The 19,581-nt window shown below is 41.7% G+C and overlaps 1 protein-coding gene across 1 annotated transcript in view; it reads left to right on the top strand.

Annotated features, from left to right (window-relative positions):
- The window catches only part of LOC117433341 (tumor necrosis factor receptor superfamily member 16-like), a 55,159-nt gene that overhangs the window by 22,895 nt on the left and 12,683 nt on the right, over positions 1 to 19,581 (top strand). The window contains exon 3 of the mRNA XM_034055499.3: positions 7,676 to 8,035. Within this exon, the coding sequence (XP_033911390.1) occupies positions 7,676 to 8,035 (360 nt within the window). The remainder of the gene's footprint in view (positions 1 to 7,675; positions 8,036 to 19,581) is intronic.

Here is a 19,581-nt window from a genome sequence, read left to right as displayed (position 1 = left end):
AGAGCTGCTTTCAAGTTTACTCTCCAACTACCTTGGCCATACTTGGCAAAGCGATACCTCTCCAGTATATCTTGCTTTGAAGTGGAGCCCCAGAACTGAATCCTAGCAACGCGTAATAATAATTCCTGCTTTCATTGTGCTCTGTACTGTACCTCTGACAACTGCAGTGTTGCTGTTTCGTTTCCATTGATTTCAGTTAGAATGTCTTGGGTCCGGTGCACAACTAACCCAACAAAATAAAAAGGCAGTGTGCATCTGTCAAGATGGGATTTGCTTTTGTAAATCTGTTTGCTGGGTTTAACCAAATTGGAATAAAAGCGCCGTCTAAAACGAGACTTCACAAAGCCGATGGCTTGAGCTGTTAATTATATTTACAAGGAATCATTTGCAGGGATCATATTAGCCCCACAGCCCGTGAGTCTGAGCTTGACAAGCTAGATACGTTCTCATCAGTGTGCCGCTTTCTGAAATGTGCATGCTGCATAATTTAGTGCGTTTCCTATTATATCCGAACATAATTCCATAAGCGCATGCAGTATTGATAGCTGGATTTGTACCGCTTAGATCTGAATCCCACAGAGCCCCAAGCCTGTATTATTTACCACCTCCTTGCTCCCTGCTTCCAGAGCCGTATGATTATCTTATAAATGACCAGCAGACTAAGGGGAGCTGTCACAATATTCCTAATGCAGAGGTTTATCCGGAAGTTTCATTGACTATGCCATAAAACAGGAAAGAAACTTGGGTCATAAGGCAGCACTGTATTTTATGAATGAAGGAAAATGCTTAAATGCTTAAATACTTTGGTTTCAATTTATTAACATAAAAGTTTCTGACTTTGGTGTCTTCGGTTTATATTGACAAATACACTACACACGACTTAGCCCCAGGTCCTTGTGTTGATTTAGCCCCAGGTCCTTGTGTTCCGCTACCTTAGGGAGTGGATACCTGAACTGACTCAGATGAAGGCATTAGCGTAAATGTTTGTCAAGGATTACACATTGTATACAATATGTATCTATTACAATATATCTCAATATGCACTGTAACAAATGGTGTATAAGTCGCGCCGGTGTATAAGTGCCCCCCCCCCCCCCCCCCCCTTATTGAGACAACAATTTCAGGAAAATACCTATAGGTCACACCGGTGTATAAGTCGCTCCCCACTTTTTAGGACCCCCTAAAAATACCTAGAAAATAAACTTATACAAAGGTTTTTACAGTATATATATATATATATATACATATATAATTAAGATTTTTTATCATGTAATCAACGAAACTACAAAATGGTATTGCAAAAGCCGTAATAGTAGTACAGTATTCCATGTCAGTTTTTTATTAAGTATATGGAAAACTACAAAGCAGTACTGTATGTAATTCAATATGTTATTGTAACATTATTCAGCAGGTTTCATTCGACTAATTTTAATGTGACTTCATTTCCATCTTATACAAACTATCTGATACAAATATATTTCAGATGGCTGTATCAGATCAATATCAGGTTCTACTATATATTACATATATAAAAATACATGACATTGATGTGATACTGCCATCTGAAAATCCTGTGGAGTGGAATCTGACCCACATGTGAAATGACCTTAAATTTGCATGTTTGTGCTGTACTACTGACGCTGCCTGCCTGTCATTTTTTATTGACTAGCGGTTTTGGTAAATCAAGCTGCTAACTGTTTTTGGTGTGAACACTATAGCGATTGGCACTACCTTTGAATGCTTTGCATGCCTGCAGTTGGAATGCTAAATGTGTTGCAAGAAATTGTTTTCATCCTGACATTGCAAAACATTCTGGTATACATGGCATTTAGTTGATTTAATCAAACTGCTGTTGATTTTATTTTTACAGAAGCGCACAGCACAAGAAGTTATATTAAAAAAGTCTAATTTATTTCTATTTTTCGACAAAAGGGTATTCCTTTACCTTGAGTCTAAGGCTGTTCACAGTCAACACAGATAATGCGCTTCTCCACGTCGCCTTTCTGCACAGGGCACAGCTGTCCGAAGTTTTATTTTTATTGCACTTGCCAACCTGGCATTGGCGTCTCTTGCGGCTCTCATCGGGGTTGCCAGCTTCAACTGTGGGTACACGCTTGGCAATCTCCCTCTGTTCCAAATGCTTCTTGCGAAGTTCCTGTTCTAACTGTAAAATATATTCTCTCCTTGGTAAATTCTTCTCCGTGCATTCTTTGTAAAGTACCCAGGAGCTGATGGCTGCTAGGTCCAATACATTGTAAAACACCTGAACAGGCCACCGTCGGGAGCCAGCATTCACGGAATACTTCTGTGCCATCTGATCCAAACATCAATTTCATATTTTGTTACATTGTAAAACTCCAGTCTCTGGTATTTATTTTCACTAGTCCCGATGCTAATTGACTGACCAAAGCAGCGCAGCTGGCAAGAAGGCGCCAGCCTTCAAAAGGCTGATTGAAAACAATAGACTGTCAGTCATTCACTCAGGCAGAGAGTAGAGACTAATCTGATTACAGCTAAACACATTGCGGACTGGTAAATAAAAATAGTAAAGTAGAATACCATTCTGTATAATCACAATACAATTGTTTTCTGTGTGGCCGTCAATGTGACTGCCTCCGATGCATTTAGGTATAATGTAATATATCTCCTTTATTTCTGCACTCCCGCGTTTCATGCTTTGTGAGAATAATTAATACATACGGACAGAAAGGTACACGAACGCACAGCCCCATATGTGTTACACGACTGGAAAAAAAATACATTTTAAAACCAAAAACTGCCAAAATGACAAAATGACCGCCGCGGGGCTTCTTGTGTTAAGAACACCCATAACTACCAAATACTTCATAATGCTTCATTTAGAAATAGTAAAATAAACATACATTCATGTTTGAGAGCTGGATAGAGGTGCAGTAACCTTAGAAAAATCACCAGGGTGTGATGACTAAAACAGATATACAAAGTGAATCCAAACAAGAAGGAGCAGACATTGGTGATATTTAGGACTCTGTAATACAGTACAGAAGGTAACTATCAAACTCCAGTCTAAGTAACTGCAGTCAAAATATCAGAATAACTACCCTAGCAGAAACCGTTAGCAGACCACTCGCAAACATACAGAACCCAGAACTGATCAGGTGGGAATTACTTGAGGGGCGACAATTTAAATTTTAATATTACCATGAAAAACTGTTTTCTGGAGTATTTCAAAATGGTGGAATAACATTTCAGTTTTCAACATTGTATTCTGTAATAGGACACACAGGGAGAGGTTATCTAATGGGAATGGAATCGTGGGTTGTCATCCTTCAATTCAAAATCCATTTGCCATATAATGACCTGCAGTGTTTTTAATTGGATCGCCATTGTTATTTAGGATACCTTGCAAGAAAACACTTAAGTGCATTTGGTCTGTAAAACACTAGATTTAAATGTGTCATTATCTGGTATTGAGATAAATTGCACAGACCTCATTTTCAATTAGTATCTCAATCCTTCCTTAGATAATGACTTGGGTAGCTGCATGGGTGTCTTGCCAATCCTCTGGTCATTAAATATTCATTTTTGCCATGAGGATGAAAGATTACATACATATCCTGTACATAAGTATATCACACTTCAGAGTTTGGCATACGTGTCTATCTAGAAACGGCTTATCCATTGTGAAGAAACATTCTAATTAATCCAGCTCAAAGCACCCACATTGAAACACCGTTTCATGTTTAGTCTGGCTTAATACGTACAAACACTATTAAAATAGTTTGGTTACAGTTCCTAGTAGTGCAATGGATAGTGGGACTCAATAGGATAGTGTCCCACCATGCTGTCCATGCACCAAGCATATCAAAAAGCATTTTGGGATATTGGAGGATACACAAAAAATGTAGTTTGGTATTGCAGCATCCACACTTGTGATAAACCACACTACCTAATGCGATTTAATTTAGAACCAGACTCGAGACTACCCCCTGAGTCCTGTATTAAAGCTATAACTGTATTTAGTTGGTTTAAAGAGTAAGTAGCAGGGCTCTAAAAAAAAATAGCGTTACCCGTCCCCATATGTTGCTACACTGTTAAAATAAGGTGCCTGTAATTTGTATTTTCATTGATAACATCCATTAACTTTTTACACCTATAACTTTAAAGTTTGTTTCAAAACTCTTTTCAAAATGTCCGCTCTAGTGCACTGGGGTTTGAAAACAAGTGCTCTGGCTTTTCTGTTCCGTACCACATCATGGATCATTAATGCTGTGTTACCTGTTTGACAATGTGGCCATTAATCACTATCGGTGCACTGGAGCAGACGTTTTGAAAAGAGCTTTGAAACAGACTTTAAAATGTAAAAAGTTGTCAGGATGTGAACAATGAAAAGAGGAATGTTTGTATTTTCCTTGGCAGCTGCTGTGATGTTGATATTATTTAGCATGTAATTGTTGTTCTGTTTGCCTTCCTGCTTCTGTTTTTGGTGTGCATGAAAGTAAGGGATAATGACACAGGTACTATAGGCACTATGGATGCATCCGATACAACCAGTCCTCGGCCAAACTGTGCTAAATGATGTGGTTGTTCTGTGACACTTTCATGCCAAGCAAGCTGATTTCAAACTCAAGTCTCCATGTGAAAGACGTAGTCTAGTGAATTAGCTCGCTGTGCCATTTAGTCCGCTAGTATTTCTTCTTTTGATCCCTTAGACCAAGGATGTCCACAGGATGGCTCTTGAGCCATATGTCTCACTGAGCTCACCAATAAGTCCCTTTTGATTCAGAAGTATCTCATTCGAGGATGTTAATGGGTTTCAAAAGTGCATTGTCCTTCCTAGAAGGTCCAGTGTAAAGAAACATGCTTAAAACTAAACCACTGAAGCAGTGACTTAGTTTGATCTGTTTTGTTCAGCTTTTCAGTTTTAGCAGACTACAGCTATTCAAGGTTACAGTCGTATTTACATTTTATTCAGTTTGTGTTTTCTGGATCCTTCTCGGCACAGCTCTTTACCCCAAAAGAGGTTGAACTTTGGATTTGAGAAGCTTGAAAACTACAAGCTGAATTTATTTCCGAGCTATTTCCGAACTCTGTAAACGTCCTGTGCACACAGCGGGCTGCTGTAATTGATGTGCTGAATGTGAGGACGGGGTACAGAATGGAGGACTGCAAACAAACTGAGGCCTCTTAAGAAAAAAAAAACATGTTTGGACTCCTTATTCAGTGAAATATTATACGGTATACGACTAGAAAGGAACGTAGCTGCATGGTCGGGACTGTATTTCCTGTGGAGTTTGTGTTGTGTTTAGCTTCCGATTGTGAGGTCAGGCTACAAAGCATTTCTCTTACAGTAACGTTTGAAGATCCCCATTGGGATCCCATTTAAATCCCAGTTTATTACCCTGAAAAAACCCAGAGCAGAACCATTAGCAGACCACAGCATTACCAGCAATGACAACACACTGAAACTGTGGCAACATTTTTTAAACTGTATAGCTGTTTCATACTAAGTCTTTCTATAAAAGAAAAATGACTGCCTGTACATTTGAGCAGCTGTGAGCTTGTCCGAAGAGTCCTAAATGCCAGGCACCCAATTCCACTGAAATAATGTGACCTTTATGCTCCACTTGCTCTACATCTATATAGATTAGTAGGTGGAAGAGCTAAAAGTTCATAGTCTTGACATAACTTTCCTATATGTATGTTCCACACTTTTGTGTAATGCAACATTCTACTGTAATTTACTTTTTAATTCCCTCACTGAATTGGCAATATTTTAAAAAGTGCGTTCACTTTTTTTTGGTTGCGAAAATGATCCAATCATTGTGCGTGTTGGTATCTACAGAATCAGTAATATTGAGGGACAAACCAGGCTAGCTTTACAACCCTGTTAGGTGGAGTTAGCCAATGCAGTATCAGCAGGGGAAAAAGGTACCTATTTGTATTGCAAAAAAATATTTATAGAGTTGAACTTTAAAGATGATTGTACTTTGAAACAGGTCTTTCCAGTCCACAGAACAGTAGCTTATAGCCGGATGTGTGGAAACGTCAATGTGGCGAGGCTCCAAAGACTACATTATAGACGTCAATGCAAACACTGGTAATCCCTTCCTCAGGCATTCTGGAACCCCATAGTACCGGCGGCTGCATTCACAGAGCATACCTTACAGGGACAGTCCATGGACTGCAGTGTGTTTACTGGGACGTCGCTGCTTCATCAATACTGACCCTGATCACAAGGAACCAATCGAAGAGGGGGGCGTGGACAACAAATGAGACCCCCCCTGCTAAGAGCTTCAACATATTGCTGATATATTAGATTCCTGCTTCTGCTGCCGTTGTTGCTCGATTTTGAATTTTTTTTCTCTTTGTCTATGTGTGTCGTGTGCACGGATGTTTTTTGCAAGTGTTTGATGTATCTGGGACACTCTTGAGAAACGAGTGGTTAAAACTCAAGAGTTCAAGAGTATATTGGTGCTTTTAAAATAAAAACAAACATATTTAGCTCATGGTTATCCACTACTCCAGGAGTAGCTACACTCACTCAGGGGTCACGGCTCATGCCTTAGGTTGCTGTTTCATTGTTGTTATAAAGCCTTTGAATAGCACAGGGGGTAGAACTCTGTCCTTTGAAAAGTTTACCACAGTACATGTGCACTGTATTCAGGGTTCTCCCCAGGAATTCTGTATAGCTGTCTTATAGCCGGGAGCACTATTAACGGAGAAATAAAATTGCCTTACCTTAAATATATAATAAGACAAGGAATTTGAATAATAATAAGACATTGAATAATGAATAAAACTCCACTCTAATTCATAAACAGGCTACACTGCTCCATTCACCCCCTGATCCTTTACAATCTTTTTTTGTGTTTCTGCTCGTCATACCACCCAATTCCAATTCTTCGTCGACTAATATCGGGTTGCTCTTTTTCATTTTTCTTTTTTTTTCCATCATCCATTTCGCTTTGGTAATTTCCACATTCATTGTCACAATTATTGCTTTGAAAATATATATTTTTTTTTTGGCAGACATTTTTAACATTTCAGCTTCTCGAGGTGCTTAAAATGGAAAACCCACCCCTTTCAGCTCTCTGATTGGTTAAATGTAGTGCCAAGACTTAACACAGCAACACAGCTCTCATGTGGTTCCAAGATGTTTTTTTCACCCAGAGCGTGCAAGTGATCCAATCCTTATCGTTAAAGGCACAGAAGCATATGGGGGGTTTTCAGTTGGGCGGCGACAACCACTTAGCCGTGTGGCACGCCCAGCTAAAAAGGCCTGGGGAGAGCCCTGTGTGTGTTGTTTTTATTATGCTTTACCATACAATGCTGGCCTATGCTTTACCATTTAATATGTGAATCTTTTTTAAGGGTTTCCTGTGTAGAAAAACAGGTTTAAGAAAAAGCACTAAGAAGTTTAATGTGCTTTTTAATATTTGATATTCAATTCGAGCAAACAGTAAATCAGAATATACCCAACCCCCCCAAAAAACAAAAAAACATCTAGAATGGTTAAACTGCTCAACTGTAAATAAATAAGCTAAACTCCTTAAAAATAGGAGTAATCACAATTAATAATCAAAATTCTTCCCTTTAGTAGTAAGCCCACCCCGCTCTTATTAAGCCCACAATTTGTTGGTCAGGTTTCACTATGTAAAGGCTCTAATTGATTACCATTGTTTGTGCCGTGCAGGTGAGACCTTCTCGGAGAACTACAGCTCCACAGAGACCTGTCGGCCTTGCACTCAGTGTAAAGGCCTCCTGCGCATGAAAGCACCATGCACTGAAAGCGCTGACGCAATCTGTGTGTGTGACTACAACTACTACATGGACAAAGTGACCGGGGACTGCCAGGCCTGTACACTGTGCCCACTCGGACATGGGGTCTGGAGGGAGTGCGCTGAGGACATGGACACTGTGTGTGAGCCCTGCCCAGAGGGGACCTACTCCGACCAGGAGAGCAGCGTGGACCCCTGCCTGCCCTGCACCATCTGTGAGGACGAGGAGTACGAGATGGAGAGCTGCACACTGACCTCCGATTCCCTCTGCAAAGGTAGGATAGCTCCACAGAGGGCTGCTGCTTCTGGGGGAGAGAGGTGGCGTTCTGTGGGGGTTGCGTGTCATTATCCAGAACTTCAAACACTTCAAACACCTTAATTCAGAAGGAAAACTTATCAATGGTAGTTTTCCAAAGAGTGTTTTTTTTTTTATTTAAATTTTTTTATTGTAATATACAAAGTATAGTTAAAAAATACACCTTTTTTGTCCTTTAAAATATTGGTGTATATTATCAACTTTATTTTGGAAAATATGTCCCTTAGACAAGGAGACCTGTTATTTGGCTAATGCCTTCATCAGCGAAATTACACCACGTTTCCATCGGCCACTGGGACTGACATGAAAGCGGTTTGAAATCAGACTTGTCCATTTCCATCAGCAGCAGATCAGGATCAAATAGATTTCAATTGGGACTCTTGTCAGTCCCAGTTAGTATCTATTAGGCTTCCAGTGTGTATAATACTGCAATAATCAGTCATCGTGAAACAGAAAACTGGTCTGGAATGGACCATGCCCCCCATTTCCTGTTTAAATATTCTTCATTTAAAATGTGCTGGAAAATATATATATAATGCATAACCCATTACCAGTAAAAAAAACCGGATACCTGTCAAATTACCTTAAAGAGACAAACTATGCAGTAGCAGGTGTCTTGCTTATTTCAGACCTCAGTCCTGCATTGGTTTCCCTTGTGTGATGGCTTTAAAATCTGCAATTTGAACAATTGTGAACATTTTGCAACCATTACGTGGTGTTTGTTCAAATGTTCAAATAATTACTGCTAGGAGAAGGAGAGATGGAAGGAGAGAGAGAGAGAGAGAGAGAGAGAGAGAGAGAGAGAGAGAGAGAGAGAGAGAGAGAGAGAGAGAGAAGGAATGAAAGAAAGGAGGGTGGGGACGGACAGTGAGATTGATCCGGAGTTTCAGGACAGCGTCTAAATCAGGCAGCTGAATGGGGGTCAGACTGGCTTTGAACGGATAGGGGGTCATAAACCTAGAAACAAAGGACTGCTCTTTGTATAGAGAGGAGGGGTCTTTACCATGACAGGGTACAGAAGCTTTCACGTAAACAGGGAATACAAGCAGATTAAGAAATGTATTTGCCATGTAATCACTGCGTTTGGATTTTCCTCATCTGATTGTGAAGGATCCCATTACACGGTAATCAGCTTACTTGATGCCCTGTAAACATGTTCTGATTGACTGATCACTGGATTGATAGCCACTTGCTTGCAGAGCTGTGAAGCGAAGCTCTGTGTGGCAATTAGGACCTCGTTGAATTTGAACTTGAGGACTCTGCAATTCATCTGTGTGTTCTACGGTGCTATGTAATCAGACTTTCTAGGTATAAGATGACACATCCATGCAAAGTTTAGCTCTTAATTGAAAACACATAAAGTTACTTTCCCAGATCACGGGAAAGGGTGAAGACAGACTCTGGGATAGAGGGTAGTAGGTTTTTTTAAGTTTTACAGACAGATTCATATTCTTGAATGCCCGTTTCTGAATATTTCAACTTATATTTGTTACTGCAGACAATGAATTTTTGGATTTCCATTTTCAGCCTGTACCTTATATGATCTTAGCCCAGGCATGTTGATTTCCTAAACGTTTCAGCTTTAGTATTAAACACATTTAAAGTGACAGTAGCTAATTAAATAGTTCCATACATTTTCTCACATTCTATAGGTTTCAAATGTGGAGTTTTGAAAGAAACACCTTTTTTAGCAAACTTATATATATATATATATATATATATATATATATATATATATATATATATATATATATATATATGGAAGGCAAGCTTATGAAAGTGCAAAATGGGTAAAATCTGCAGTATTATTTCGTTAGCTACAATTACAATGTAGGAAAAAGTTTGTAACTAATCAGAAAAGCCCTTGATGTATAAATGCAGCTGTATTTGTGTATAAGGTTGTGTGTGTACAGCAATTCATTGTATATTGAAAAAGACTTTGAAGAAATAGGTCTAGACTGTACACTTACTACTATGTAAACACTAAGGCTAAAACCTATATTTGTCCTGCATATTCTTGACAATGGTTAAACGTTTAGGAATAATACTTGTTAAAACTCTAGTTAAAACTATTAAGATCCCTATCCGAAACACCCTGTAGACTGGCTGCTTGAAATGTACTGGCTCTCTGGTCTAGGCATCCTGAGCTGATATCGCGGAAATCAGAAACTCAGCTAAACCTGATCCTCAAATCTCATTACACGCAGTTTACAAGATGATATTTTTTGATTGTTTAGTAATCGGATTTAAACAGGATTTCATGTGCCTTGTAAACATGCTGACTGCAGAGGTCCACTGAGTAGGGTCTGAAGGGGCTTTGACACAGAAGAGGAAGCAATTAAAATACCATTACTTAGAGAAGAACACAGTGTCTGACTGGCCTTGCATGGGAGGTCTCTGCCACTGAACGATGGGGTATCCATCCAGACCCTGTTCCAATTCCATGGGTGTCATCGCATGGATCATGCATGCAATTTCTTTAGTCCCAATAAGACATTCTAATCCTTATGTGAGCGACCAGCTGTCAAAAGACTAATGTTCTTTTGAGTGAGGGTCAAAGATCAGCACCAGGGTGAACATTTATCACACTGGATGAGTTCCATCAAGGCTGGGGTGGGACAGCAACACCCAAGGAGGACAAATGATTTGCTCCTGGAGGTCACACAGTGAGTGGGAGGGAGCTTAGTGGATTTTTTTTTAATCTAATCCTGAACAAAATGAATTTAAAGATACTTCAGATACTAGAAGCACATAAAAAAGTACTATTGCAGAATGGACACATTTGTAGTCATTTAAAATACATATGTAATAATCAAATGAAGTAATTTATACAATGAAATTAAGGAGGTTTATGGGATTATTAGTAATGATTGTTCATTTCCTTCCTATAAGTTTATTCGGTGTGTGTTGGGTGGATTTCTTACAGCGATTTATAATTGATACTGTTAACAACAAAAAAGTTTAGGAATTCAAGCAAATAAAAAAATCCAGTAGTCATGAAATAATCAATCATTTCCAAGTAATTGTTTTAATTTGTATAATAATAATAAAATAAATAGTGTGGAGTAGTGGTTAGGGGCTCTGGACTTGACTTGACTGGAGGATCGTGAGTTCAGTCCCAGGTGGGGGACACTGCTGCTGTACCCTTGAGCAAGGTACTTTACCTAGATTGCTCCAGTAAAAACCCAACTGTATAAATGGGTAATTGTATGTAAAAATAATGTGATATCTTGTAACAATTATAAGTCGCCCTGGATAAGGGCGTCTGCTAAGAAATAAATAATAATAATAATAATATATAATAATAATATATTTCATTGCTGTGTAGGCATTCTGAAAACAATGTGATACCAATTCTAATTTAAACTTTTGTCTAATTCAATAGTTAACTCTAGCTAATTTTCCTCCATATATATATATATTTTTTGTACAAATTCCAATTGCCACGTATCTCTACCAATATGAGGGAAGCGTAACTTTAATGTTATTTAACTAAATGTCACAGATTTCTGCAGGGTACATGTGTGTGCTTAATTTCATTCAATGTAGCTAAACTTGACGCCATTCCCCTATCAATTATCTATAATAAAAGTGCCTTTGCGATATCCGCTCTAAAATGTAATTAACCATTGTCAGGGGTCAATGGATCAACTGACAACAAGAACGGTGCTGTCTGTTAGAAATAATAGGCTGAAGTAGATACAGTGAACTTAGCAAAGGCTCTGGCAGAACAGAATCTGAGATGTGAAAGGTTAGGGCAGCGAAGAGTCCCCATGTGGGTATAGAGTGAAAGTCTGCACTGTCCTTGAATCAAGACAAACGGAGCAACAGCAAGCTCAGGGGCTAAGGCCAGAGGTCATCACCGGGGTCAATTTACAGAGCAGTATTGCCCTGACCTTACAGGTTTGGGCAGCCTTAAACAGACCTGGGCTTCAGCTGAGGCCAGTCACTGGAGAGCAGTACATTATAAGAACATGAGGAACTGTCAGGCTGAATCTTAAAGGATCCCAGTGATTCTGCATCAACAATATGGCTATTCCATACCTTCACCACTCTGTGTGAATAAGTGGCTCAACATGGGGTTATGCTCATGAAGAAAATGAGAACGTGGCAATATGTATTTGTGTTTAAGAATGTATGTCTACAGCATTTACAGCCACTGTATATGGAAAAAAAGGCTATGAAGAAATATTTAATATGAAACAGGTGTAGGCTCATTTATAATATCTACAGTGCCTTGCGAAAGTATTCGGCCCCCTTGAACTTTGCGACCTTTTGCCACATTTCAGGCTTCAAACATAAAGATATGAAACTGTAATTTTTTGTGAAGAATCAACAACAAGTGGGACACAATCATGAAGTGGAACGAAATTTATTGGATATTTCAAACTTTTTTAACAAATAAAAAACTGAAAAATTGGGCGTGCAAAATTATTCAGCCCCTTTACTTTCAGTGCAGCAAACTCTCTCCAGAAGTTCAGTGAGGATCTCTGAATGATCCAATGTTGATCTAAATGACTAATGATGATAAATAGAATCCACCTGTGTGTAATCAAGTCTCCGTATAAATGCACCTGCACTGTGATAGTCTCAGAGGTCCGTTTAAAGCGCAGAGAGCATCATGGAGAACAAGGAACACACCAGGCAGGTCCGAGATACTGTTGTGGAGAAGTTTAAAGCCGGATTTGGATACAAAAAGATTTCCCAAGCTTTAAACATCCCAAGGAGCACTGTGCAAGCGATAATATTGAAATGGAAGGAGTATCAGACCACTGCAAATCTACCAAGACCTGGCCGTCCCTCTAAACTTTCAGCTCATACAAGGAGAAGACTGATCAGAGATGCAGCCAAGAGGCCCATGATCACTCTGGATGAACTGCAGAGATCTACAGCTGAGGTGGGAGACTCTGTCCATAGGACAACAATCAGTCGTATACTGCACAAATCTGGCCTTTATGGAAGAGTGGCAAGAAGAAAGCCATTTCTTAAAGATATCCATAAAAAGTGTCGTTTACAGTTAGCCACAAGCCACCTGGGAGACACACCAAACATGTGGAAGAAGGTGCTCTGGTCAGATGAAACCAAAATCGAACTTTTTGGCAACAATGCAAAACGTTATGTTTGGCGTAAAAGCAACACAGCTCATCACCCTGAACACACCATCCCCACTGTCAAACATGGTGGTGGCAGCATCATGGTTTGGGCCTGCTTTTCTTCAGCAGGGACAGGGAAGATGGTTAAAATTGATGGGAAGATGGATGGAGCCAAATACAGGACCATTCTGGAAGAAAACCTGATGGAGTCTGCAAAAGACCTGAGACTGGGACGGAGATTTGTCTTCCAACAAGACAATGATCCAAAACATAAAGCAAAATCTACAATGGAATGGTTCACAAATAAACATATCCAGGTGTAAGAATGGCCAAGTCAAAGTCCAGACCTGAATCCAATCGAGAATCTGTGGAAAGAACTGAAAACTGCTGTTTACAAACCATCCAACCTCACTGAGCTCGAGCTGTTTTGCAAGGAGGAATGGGCAAAAATTTCAGTCTCTCGATGTGCAAAACTGATAGAGACATACCCCAAGCGACTTACAGCTGTAATCGCAGCAAAAGGTGGCGCTACAAAGTATTAACTTAAGGGGGCTGAATAATTTTGCACGCCCAATTTTTCAGTTTTTTATTTGTTAAAAAAGTTTGAAATATCCAATAAATTTCGTTCCACTTCATGATTGTGTCCCACTTGTTGTTGATTCTTCACAAAAAATTACAGTTTCATATCTTTATGTTTGAAGCCTGAAATGTGGCAAAAGGTCGCAAAGTTCAAGGGGGCCGAATACTTTCGCAAGGCACTGTATATTTGGCCCACCTATTTTTAGGCAAAATTCAAAATATTTTATACTTGTTTAAACTCTAGAAGAGAGTTTTTTCTTTGTATCCAGGTGCTGTTATGGACGCTAGTAAATTAGGAGCAAATTAGGTGACGTAACCCTTGACCTCCTCCTTCAGACCAACCATTGACCCCCATTATCTTCAGCGATCTCAGTAATAAAAGTCTGATGGCACACCAAGCTAGCTTTGTTGCATCTTACGTTTGCTGTACTGTACTGTGCCATTCGTGAAGCTGGGCAGAGATGAAATATTCATGCAGCATTCAGCTCCTCTTTCCTCTTTTCAGTCAGATTCTCCGGTAGTAAATTCCTGGGATTTCTCTGGGGTGTTTAGACCGGTACAGGGATCGTGCTCTCGGCTGGTCAATGGCAGTCCAGTGCCCACTGCCCATAGGCTTTAGGGTCAGTGTAGTGACGCATAGCCAGCAGCCAAGAAATGTGCAGGACCGGCTGCCACAGACACAAGAGCCAGGCTGCAGCTGACTGCCTCGGGCTCCCTGCTACTAGAGCTGATTTCCTATTGTAAGTGTGTCTGGAGAGACTCACAGAAAGACTTGCTGTATTGTCCCTTTGTAAGTGGAAGAGATACATCCATTACAATTAGACAGCTGTACTTGCACACAGCATACCCTCAGATAGACAGAAAGACTAAAGATCAGTGCCTTGTTGTATAGCTGTCACGGTAAAGTCATAGCAATGTATCAATTAGCTAAAAGGATGAAGCCACACAAGCACAAGAGTTGCATGGTAAAGGAAGACACATTTTAATGAACACATGGTTGTGTCCAGGAGCAGTGTGACTCATTGTCCTGTAATGACACAGAATGCAGTCCTGGACAGACTCACCCAGCAGTGTTCTGCCCCGCTCTGGCACAGAATGCAGAGTCCTGGACAGACTCACCCAGCAGTGCTCTGCCCCGCATTGGCACAGAGTGAAAGTGTTGATTCACCTGACAGCTGATACATTTCTCTGCTGGCAGTGAACCTTGCCTCCAGGCACCATCCACACTTAACCCACCTTCATTCCTACCCCCTGCTTGGCTGATGAGAGCAGGTCAGCTCAGCTGTGTTCACACATTGTAACATTCCTCAGGTTCATTGGGCAAGCTAATTAGAAAAGGGGCTCTTAGCTAATGGTAAGTGGTGAGAGGTGGCTGTGCTTGTCTGACAACAGCTTGTCTCAGCAGAGAGGACTGTGGGAACCCTGGCTGCCATTATACACCCTTAAGGCCTTGGTGGAATAAAAAGCATGTCAAAGGACTTTTCCATTTCATGAATATTTAAACCACCACCTGTCGTGATATTTTGTGAAGTTTCTCCACTCCAGCTCTTTCTTTCTTTCTTTCTTTCTTTCTTTCTTTCTTTCTTTCTTTCTTTCTTTCTCTAACCTAGCTACTCAAACCCACTGCCTTCCACACTGCAGCCCAGCATTCTAACCACTGAGCTACTCAAACCCACTGCCTTCCACACTGCAGCCTAGCATTCTAACTAACCACTGAGCTACTCAAACCCACTGCCTTCCACACTGCAGCCCAGCATTCTAACTAACCACTGAGCTACTCAAACCCACTGCCTTCCACACTGCAGCCCAGCATTCTAACTAACCACTGAGCTACTCAAACCCACTGAGGTGTTTTACAACGGGCTATTAAACAAAAATGTACAAGCACACATTATCAAGAGCAGCTCCATTCACCGTCGTTCAGTCTTGCCTAAAGCCTGTAGCACACCTTTTAATTGTCCAGATCAGCTGCTACAGTGTTAATGTTTGGCTGGCTCTGTAATGAGCAGATTCAAACCTGCCTTGAACTAGTCAAGGCATTTTGCAGAGACAGTTTAGCTCAGGGTTAGTGATCAGGTAGCAGAGCCTCACTAGAGGTGTCATTGTTCCTCAGGTTAACGGCTGATGCTGCTCCATTATTTCATTAAATGCAACGCTTTGAATTTTACGGTTTCTTCTGTCTGTGCCAAAGGTTGTGAGCTTAGGTTCATGGACTGTGGTGATGGCTATAAAACTCTGTGTTTGAACTCCACCATGGGACATGAATTGTATCTAATTCAATTGTGATGCAAGTTTCTTTCTGGGCTGTAGTATAACTACATGATTATACTTACACATTTTGCTGTATAACTGCATGATTACAGGTATATTTACATGGTTTCGGTTGGATTTGTGTAATAAATTCATGGCTATCTGGCTAAAAGGACCCTGAGTGTTGTATAAACTGCCTTATAACACTGTTAATAGTGTAGTGTGGGATACTATGGGCAGCAAGGACAGTACCGATTTGATGTGATCCTTTTTTTTGTGGAGTAGTATAGGGCAGCAGTGTGGAGTAGTGGTTAGGGCTCTGGACTCTGGACTGAAGGGTCGTGGGTTCAATCCCAGGTGGGGGACACTGCTGCTGTACCCTTGAGCAAGGTACTTTACCTAGATTGCTATAGTAAAAACCCAACTGTATAAATGGGTAATTGTATGTAGAAATAATGTGATATCTTGTAACAATTGTAAGTCGCCCTGGATAAGGGTGTTGGCGAAGAAATAAATAAATAATAATTACTTCTTTGTAAAGCCTGCTGCATAATGTATCAACCTTGGTCATAGGAAAACAACACAATGTCACTGTGAATGCAAATTTGAGTTCTGCACATTTTTTACCCGATCTATTTAGTCAATTGCTTGAGCCTTGCTACCAGTGCAGCGGTAATGGCGCAGGGTTCTCAGCGCTGTACAGCTCTGCACAACCTAAGTACTAATCAGTGCACTTTTGATTTTAGCTTCCGTTTGCTATCTCGTCAGAACAAACCCCCATCAGGCCTCAAATCAAAGCCAGTCAGTAGACAGAAGAAGATGAGCATTCAATACACAGCAACAAAGAGCCCTCTGACTCCTGCTCCACCAGGCTTATTATGGTTATTAGGATGTTTCATCAAAACAGAGCCTTTTGACTTACAGAACTGTGAATTCTGTGTTAGAAAGCCACTCAGAGAGAGAACTGGGATTGCTGTAGGCAAGATGCATAAACTGAGACTGCGGTTTGTTATACAGCCCTGTTTAGCTGGAGATCAAAGCATCAGTGTGAATGCATATTGCTTTCATGTGTAACTCTGCTGAAGGCAGGCTTACATAAAATTAACTCTAAAACGAAAAAAGAACTCCCTCTTTTAACACGTTTCATAGCTCTAAAAGCAAGGGCAGTGGCGTATTGTTGTTGAAATGGGCTTTGAAAACAGAGTCTGGGGTTAGGGGTGAGGTATTTGTTTGTGCTCATCAAGGTGCAGCGATGGTGGGAGGCCAGGGGGGTTAGACGCAGAGCAACAGGAGTGTAGACCCGACAGTGAGGAGGTTTAGTGTGCTAGAGAGCTGAGAATAGACAGCAGGGGATGTGGCCTAGTGGTTAGAGCTCGGGGACCGGGAGCCAGTGCTGCTTTGCGCCTAGAACTAAGAGACTGGGAGGAAGGCAGGGTGACCAAGTCATTAGAGCTGAGGGACTGGGATGAAGGCAGGGTGACCAAGTCATTAGAGCTGAGGGACTGGGGGAGGGGATGTGGCCTTGTAGTTATAGCTGAGGGACAAGGAGTGAGGGAGGCAGTGTGGCCTTGTGGTTAGTGCTGAGGGACTTGGAAGGAGGCTTTGTGACCTTGTAGAGCTGAAGAACTGGGAGTGTGTGTCACCAACCCTGCAGTAGTTAGAGCTGTGTGCTTCCTCACAGAAAACTATGTAAAACACCATTGACATTGATCATATCTGCAGTGCATGACCCTGCAGGAACCATAGTTGAACCATCAGCACAGCACAGCTATACCAGCAACTCAATATTGCAGTCATTTGAATGTTGCCAATATATCTTATAAGGGCATGATATTTAATATATAGTATTCTGGAGTTTTTTGGTTTCAATGGTTTTTGTATGGGGGGTAGTTGTGGGGGGGTTGAGATGATGTCTCAACAAGTGGCTAAAGTTGTGGTTTTGGTGCTAGAGAAGGGTGCTGGAGCCCATGAATACTGATCCTTGTAAGTGAAAAAAACAAAACACAACCAGCACAGCTGTATCTCAATGGCCCATAAATTCCACTCTCCCAGTTCATCAGGATGCTGTTCTCAGGACCCTCTGGAACACTGTCTCCTAGCTCATCAGGATGCTGTTCTCAGGATCCTCTGGAAAACTGTCTCCCAGTTCATCAGGATGCTGTTCTCAGGACCCTCTGGAACACTGTCTCCCAGCTCATCGGGATGCTGTTCCCAGGGCCCTCTGGAACACTGTCTCCCAGCTCATCAGGATGCTGTTCTCAGGATCCTCTGGAAAACTGTCTCCCAGTTCATCAGGATGCTGTTCTCAGGACCCTCTGGAACACTGTCTCCCAGCTCATCAGGATACTGTTCTCAGGACCCTCTGGAACACTGTCTCCTAGCTCATCAGGATGCTGTTCTCAGGACCCACTGGAACACTGTCTCCTAGCTCATCAGGATGCTGTTCTCAGGACCCTCTGGAACACTGTCTCCCAGCACATCAGGATGCTGTTCTCAGGACCCTCTGGAACACTGTCTCCCAGCTCATCAGGATGCTGTTCTCAGGACCCTCTGGAACACTGTCTCCCAGCTCATCAGGATGCTGTTCTCAGGACCCTCTGGAACACTGTCTCCTAGCTCATCAGGATGCTGTTCTCAGGACCCTCTGGAACACTGTCTCCTAGCTCATCAGGATGCTGTTCTCTGGAACACTGTCTCCTAGCTCATCAGGATGCTGTTCCCAGGGCCCTCTGGAACACTGTCTCCTAGCTCATCAGGATACTGTTCTCAGGACCCTCTGGAACACTGTCTCCCAGCTCATCAGGATGCTGTTCTCAGGACCCTCTGGAAAACTGTCTCCCAGCTCATCAGGATGCTGTTCTCAGGACCCTCTGGAACACTGTCTCCCAGCTCATCAGGATGCTGTTCTCAGGACCCTCTGGAACACTGTCTCCCAGCTCATCGGGATGCTGTTCTCAGGACCCTCTGGAACACTGTCTCCCAGCTCATCAGGATGCTGTTCTCAGGACCCACTGGAACACTGTCTCCTAGCTCATCAGGATGCTGTTCTCAGGACCCTCTGGAAAACTGTCTCCCAGCTCATCAGGATGCTGTTCTCAGGACCCTCTGGAACACTGTCTCCCAGCTCATCAGGATGCTGTTCTCAGGACCCTCTGGAACACTGTCTCCCAGCTCATCAGGATGCTGTTCTCAGGACCCTCTGGAACACTGTCTCCTAGCTCATCAGGATGCTGTTCTCAGGACCCTCTGGAACACTGTCTCCCAGCTCATCAGGATGCTGTTCTCAGGACCCTCTGGAACACTGTCTCCCAGCTCATCAGGATGCTGTTCTCAGGATCCTCTGGAACACTGTCTCCTAGCTCATCAGGATGCTGTTCTCTGGAACACTGTCTCCCAGCTCATCAGGATGCTGTTCTCAGGACCCTCTGGAACACTGTCTCCTAGCTCATCAGGATGCTGTTCTCAGGACCCTCTGGAACACTGTCTCCTAGCTCATCAGGATACTGTTCTCAGGACCCTCTGGAACACTGTCTCCCAGCTCATCAGGATGCTGTTCTCAGGACCCTCTGGAAAACTGTCTCCC

The sequence above is a fragment of the Acipenser ruthenus genome, chromosome 33 (assembly GCF_902713425.1).
Source record: "Acipenser ruthenus chromosome 33, fAciRut3.2 maternal haplotype, whole genome shotgun sequence".
Lineage (NCBI taxonomy): Eukaryota > Metazoa > Chordata > Actinopteri > Acipenseriformes > Acipenseridae > Acipenser > Acipenser ruthenus.
This window is presented reverse-complemented; position numbering and strand designations above follow the sequence as displayed.